Raw genomic sequence first — 6,050 nt, forward strand, 5'->3', positions numbered from 1 at the left:
AAACAAACCTGGCTTAAAATACAAGCCGGCGGTTAACCAGATCGAGTGCCACCCATACCTCACTCAGGAAAAGTTAACCCAGTACTGCAACTCCAAAGGCATTGTGGTGACTGCCTATAGTCCCTTCGGCTCTCCTGACAGGCCCTGGGCCAAGCCCGAGGACCCTTCCATATTGGAGGACCCCAGGATCAAAGCGATTGCAGACAAGCACAATAAAACCACAGCCCAGGTGCTGATCCGATTCCCCATACAGAGGAACCTGATCGTGATCCCCAAGTCAGTGACGCCTGAACGCATTGCTGAGAACTTCCAGGTAAGCCCTGGTTGGTCGCCCCGGGGCCCCCTCGGTGGAGGAGGGGCCAGCTTTTTACCAGGCCTCTGGATGGTCAAGTGTGGGCCCCCCGCCGTCTCCGCTCAGACAGGGAGCCCACTGTGGACACAGGACACTGGTTCCTCGTGGGTGGCAGTGCTGTGCCAGGGTGGGCCCTGGGCCTCGTTGTACGCACACACACCTGTGCTGGGACTTGTCATTTGCCTGAGAAATGTTGCTCTTGAGTGATGCTGCCCGGATTTGCATCAGGGCTCAGTTTCCCCATCTGTAAAATTGATAACCTATTTCAAGGGTTATCACGAAGATGAAATAAGATGCACACAGCACCTGGTGCACTCAGGAAACACTGCCGTGCTGACAGCTCCGTGGCCTGCAGAGACCTTGCAGGGCTCCAGTGAGGTGTCCTGTGCGGTCCTCTGGGCACCTGCCAGAGCCGAGGAGGCCTTCTGACTCCACAGCCCCTCCTGCCCACCTGCCTGCCTCCCGCACCAGTGTCGGGGGCCGGGTCAGGAGACGAGCTCACCAGGAGGGTCCCAGTGCCAGTGCCCCTGAGCCTCTGCTCACCCTGAGGCAAGCAGCTCTCAGTCTTCACCCAAGCCCTGGTTCCTGTGACTCTGTTTCCAGGGAGAGCGACTGATCACTCCTGTTCCACTGGTTGGAGGCTGCGGCTGTAACACCAGCTGCTGTCCGCCTGGGGCCTGGGCAGGGTGGAGGAGATAGATAAAGTGATAAAACAGCATGAGAACCACATATTCTGCTAGAGATGGATTTTTTTGTTTCCTGTTTTATTTTTTCAAAGCGTTGGAAAAATTTTCATTAAAAATTTTTTTTTAAAGACCCACTTTTGTTATTTTTCAAACCTATTTACTTTTAATTGGAGGATGTGTTAGTTGCTCAGCCGTGTCCGACCCTTTCTGACCCTTTGCGACCCAATGAACAGTAGCCTCCTACATTCCTCTGTCCATAGGATTTTCCCGGCAAGAATACTGGAGTGGGTAGCCATGCCCTTCTCCAGGGGATCTTCCCGACCCAGGGATCGATACTTGGTCTCCCACACTGCAAGCAGATTCTTTACCATCTGAGCCATCAGGGAAGCCCAGTTGGAGGATACTTGCTTTACAATATTGTGTTGGTCTCTGCCACACATCAGCCATAGGTGTACATACATCCCCCTCCCTCATTTTTAAGCTTCCAGGCCACATGGCATGTGGGATCTTAGCTTCCTGACTAGGGATCAAACCCTCGCCCCCTGCAGTGGAAGCACAGAGTCTTAACCACTGGCCTGCCAGGGAATTCCCTGGGCAGAGGTTTTGAAGTGAACTAAATAGGAAAAAAAAGAAGTATCATTTTGCCTGGAGGATCTGGAAGGCAAAGGTCTGTTTTCATCGTTCGTATCATACCCAGACAAAACGTGCATTCTGAGTGGCCATGTAATAAACTTTCTCTGAGTTTAGTCTACCTTCCTGCTTCTCCGCATAGCAGGCAACATCTCACCAGTGGTCGTGCCTGGAGCTGATCATATGCTTTCATATTCTGTGTTGGATTTTGTTGATGCTAAGTCATGTCTGACTGTTTTGCGACCCCATGGTCTGTAGCCCGCCAGGCTCCTTTGTCCATGGGATTCTCCAAGCAAGAATACTGGAGTGGGTTGCCATTTCCTTCTCCCGGGGATCTTTCCGACCCAGGGATCGAACCTGAGTCTCCTGCATGGGCAGGCAGATTCTTTGCCACTGAGTCACCAGGGAAGCCCTTACCTGTGTTGCATAGCTATTTACAGAGCTTTACCGGATTGTGGTTTCTGTTTTGTTTTCTTTTTAGGTCTTTGACTTTGAACTGGACAAGGAGGATATGAACACCTTGCTGAGCTACAACAGGGACTGGAGGGCCTGTGCCTTGGTGAGGTGAGTGCCGGGAGAGCCCCTGGAGGGATGCAGACGAAAGAATAACTGCCGGAGGCCTTACCACCCAGGTCCTGCTCATGCAGCAGCTTTGGCTTGTTCATGTTACCTGGCCTTCTCCGTGTGCAGCAGGGAGCATTTACAGCATGTCAGCTGAGCTGCACTCAGCTCCGGGGAAATGCCCGGCGCCCTGCCCTAGTCTCTCCTCACCCTGTGCACTGTTGGCCTAACCTGCAGTAACCTGGGGGCCAAACAGCTCCTTTTTTTTTTTTTTAAGCTGGGGTATAGTTGCTTCATAATATTACATTAGTTTCTGCTGTACAAGGAAGTAAATCAGCTATGTCTATATAGATCCCCTCCCTCTACCCTGTCCCACCCATCTAGATATATTAACTTTTCCTTTTCAAAATTAAGTGGCTCATATGAAACCAGATGATTCCAGGTGGCTCCTGCCCCACCTTCCTGGAAGAATTTCCCCGTGACTCTTTATCCATAAGGACTCATGAGAGGGTTTTGGTAGGAAGACTGTGTGCTCGGGGCCCACCAGCACCCCAGCTCTGACACTGGGGCCACTAGACCCTCCAGTAGACATGAGCTGGTTCCTTGTGTTCCCTCTGATTTGTAGTTTGGAAGGAGATGACAAGGAAGTAGGGTTTGGTTTTATTTTCTTTTTCCTTTTCGTTCCACTACATTAACTCAGGAAAGTTTAAAACACATTTCCTGCTTTCAAGGAGACTCTCCCCATTTTACACGGAGACTAAGAACTTGCCCTGTCCCTGTTTGTGTTGTCCGACCTCACCGTTCTTCTCTGTCCCCTCTGGTAGTTACCATCCTAAGCAGAGTTTGAGCGTTCCCTCAGGCCAGCCCGGGTGCTAGCTGTCTTTCCAGCCCTTTCTCTCCCTCCAGCTCCTAGCTGGCACCCCTGGTGGTCCCCCTACTCCTCCGGCAGGTGTCCCCAGGTTTGCTTCTTGATTAACAACTCTCGCCTGTGAGCGTGTGGCTGCCACACTATGGCCACAGGCGAGTTTACCACTGGCCCTCTCTGAGGTCCCTGTATGTGTTAATGGCACTGACCCTTTAGACATTAAAGTCTTGTTTGATCTAGTGGGCAAAGGAGAGAGACAAGAGAAGTGAATCAGTCACCAGGTTCCATCCTTGTTCTCCTTTGAGAACCGTTCATCATTCAGTTTCCTTTCTCCTTCCAGCTGCTGACACAGCATGTGGCAGGGCAGCTGCTGGAGGCCACTGATGTGTAATGGATTAGGAAAGAGCTGTTTTCCCCAAGCAGGGTTCACCCTGAGACCTTTCACACTCCTCCCAGCCAGGCTTTCCAACACTATATACCTCCAACACAGGCCATAAGACTGTGAACCTTGGCAAACAACTCTTGTATCTTTCCACCCCCAGCTCAACGTCCAGCCTGTCCCCTCTCCCTGTGTTTCCTATAGCAAATCTTTAGTTGTTCACTTCAGCTCCCACTGGCCCTGGGAGACTTCTGGAGATGACAGTGGCCTCTTGCCCCCTGTGTTCCAAGCACTTGCTGTGTTATGTGTGTTCTGTGTATCTGTGAGTCTGCTTTGTTTTTTAATTGGTGGAAAATCGTTTTACAATTTTGTGTTGGTTTGTGCAGTACACCAGTAAGAATCAGTCATAGTTTTGTGTGTATATATATCCCTTCCCTCGAGGCTCCCTGCCCTCCCCCAACCCCACCCCTCCAGGTCATCACAGAGCGCCAGGCTGGGCTCCCTGTGTTATTTAGCAACTTCCTACTGACTTTTTGTTTTACACATGATAGTATATATATATGTCAGTGCTACTTTCTCCGTTCGTTCCACCCTCACTTTCCTCCGCTGTACCCACAAATCCATGTTCTACCAGGTTCATCAGTTCCGTTTTTCTAGATTCCGTGTATACGCATTAATGTACAATACTCAAGACATCGTTTCTATTTGAAATTGGTTACGGTAGCAGTCTCAGCCAAGAAAGGCTAATGTGTTCCTGTTTCCTCCTGACAGCTGTGCCTCCCACAGGGATTACCCCTTCCACGAGGAGTTCTGAAGGTGTTCTGAAGCTGCGGGCGCCTGCCCTTGCCCAGGTGACCCGCCGTCTCCCACCTCACTCTTCTTGTGTGTAGCGTAATTTGGCCCGTGTCCCTCAGTGGTGGGTCAGCAACTTCTAGACAAACCCGCGACGGCTCGGCCAGCTTGGTGTCGGGTCCAAAGAGCAGAATCAGTAGATTAGTAGAAGTCTCTTCAGTTTTCCTTTGCCCTTCTAGTCTGGGGATCTGGGGAACATGCAACCCAAATACTCTTTTCTAAATTGAATTCACAAAATCAGAATAGTGCCTCTAACAGTGGGGTTTTGATTGCTTGGAACTGTAATCCTTTCAGCTAGGCTTTTCTTTGCCTCAAATAAAGTGCTTTTATGAGTTTGATGTTGTCTGTTTTGTATCCGTTTGTTGAAACAGTACACTGCCTTCTGTGCCCCTCGACCTTCCTCCCCAGATACCATACAGCTCAGCTCCACAACAGGAGGAAAGACTTGGCATCTTAGCACTTAGGACCTCAGTACCACATCCACTTGGCTTTAGGGGGCTGGACATCTGACTGCACATCAGACACCCGGGGGGCTTTGAACGCGAGCATGCTGGTCCTCATCCCTGGAAACTTATCTGATTGGTGCAGGTGTAGCCAGGACATCAGGAGTTTGCAGGACCCCAAGGTGACCCTTGTGCAGCCAAGCTGAGAGTCAAAGCTCTAGGACCGAACCAGAACACAAACCCGTTTGTAATTTCACAGATTTACTTGGTTTTTTCTCCTACTTGTGAAGGCCAAAGTCCTGTGGTTACTAAACAGCACCATTCATGAGAGACTGCTCTCAGGAAGCTCCTTGTCTGGGGCAGAGGGAAGAAAAGCAGCAGTAATCGGTAGCTGGGGCCACTATAACAAAAAACCAGAGACTGGGTGGTTTAATGTATTTCTCACAGTTCTAGAGGTCTGAAGTCAGAAATCAGGGTGCCAGCGTGGTTGAGTTCTTATGAGGGCCCTCTATGGCAAGTAGATGGCTACCTTCTCACTATATCTTCCCGTGATAGAAATGAAAGAAAGCTTTCAGGAGAGCCAACTCATTGGAAAAGACCCTGATGCTGGGAAAGATTTAAGGCAGGAGGAGAAGGGGACAACAGAGGATGAGATGGTTGGATGGCATCATTGACTCAATGGACATGAATTTGAGCAAACTGCAGGAGATAGCGAAGGACAGGGAAGCCTGGAGTGCTGCAATCCAGGGGGTCACAAAGAGGGAGACCCGGCTGAGCGACTAACACTAACTTAACTGATCAAAATAACAAAGGCCAGGAAGGAGATTGGATAGACAAGTGTTGACTTCAAGTTTAAAAAGACAAGTTGCTTTGCTTTGCTCCTGGCTCTGTTAATTGGATGACTAGCCACTTTCATTCGGTGAGAGCTGCTTTGCAGATGATCCATGTGTCAGATGGATAGTATTTAGTTCGGCAGCGTTGGTTGCTGGGTCTCACTCAGGGATGCAGGAGAACAGTCCGGCCCCTGAGTGGCTGGGGTGGATCCAGGTGGGGGACCCACCAGCTCACCAGCTGGCAGCCCTGCGCCTGGATCCCTCACTTACTGAAACCTACCCGTCACTGCATTCCCCCTGCTTGGTAGGCAGGTCCCACCTTATCCCAAGTTGAACTGCAAACCTCTTGCGTCACCCTCCAATCACCAAGAACTGTGTGTGTGTCGCTCAGCCATGTCCAACTCTTGTGACCCCATGGACTGTAGCCCATCAGGCTCCTTTGTCCATGG

The 6,050-nt window shown here is 50.5% G+C and overlaps 1 protein-coding gene across 2 annotated transcripts in view; it reads left to right on the forward strand.

Moving 5' to 3' along the window:
- Nucleotides 1-4,663, forward strand: part of AKR1B1 (aldo-keto reductase family 1, member B1 (aldose reductase)) — a 17,243-nt gene extending 12,580 nt beyond the window's left edge. Inside the window, exons 6-8 of one of the 2 annotated variants that reach the window (XM_010831652.1) lie at nt 41-313; nt 2,150-2,232; nt 4,245-4,663. In XM_010831652.1, the coding sequence (XP_010829954.1) occupies nt 41-313; nt 2,150-2,232; nt 4,245-4,287 (399 nt within the window). In that variant the 3' untranslated portion in view covers nt 4,288-4,663. The remainder of the gene's footprint in view (nt 1-40; nt 314-2,149; nt 2,233-4,244) is intronic. The other variant, XM_010831651.1, reaches the window with a different exon arrangement.
- The last annotated feature ends 1,387 nt before the right edge of the window (nt 4,664-6,050 follow it).

The sequence above is a fragment of the Bison bison genome, unplaced genomic scaffold (assembly GCF_000754665.1).
Source record: "Bison bison bison isolate TAMUID 2011002044 unplaced genomic scaffold, Bison_UMD1.0 scf7180017864530, whole genome shotgun sequence".
Lineage (NCBI taxonomy): Eukaryota > Metazoa > Chordata > Mammalia > Artiodactyla > Bovidae > Bison > Bison bison.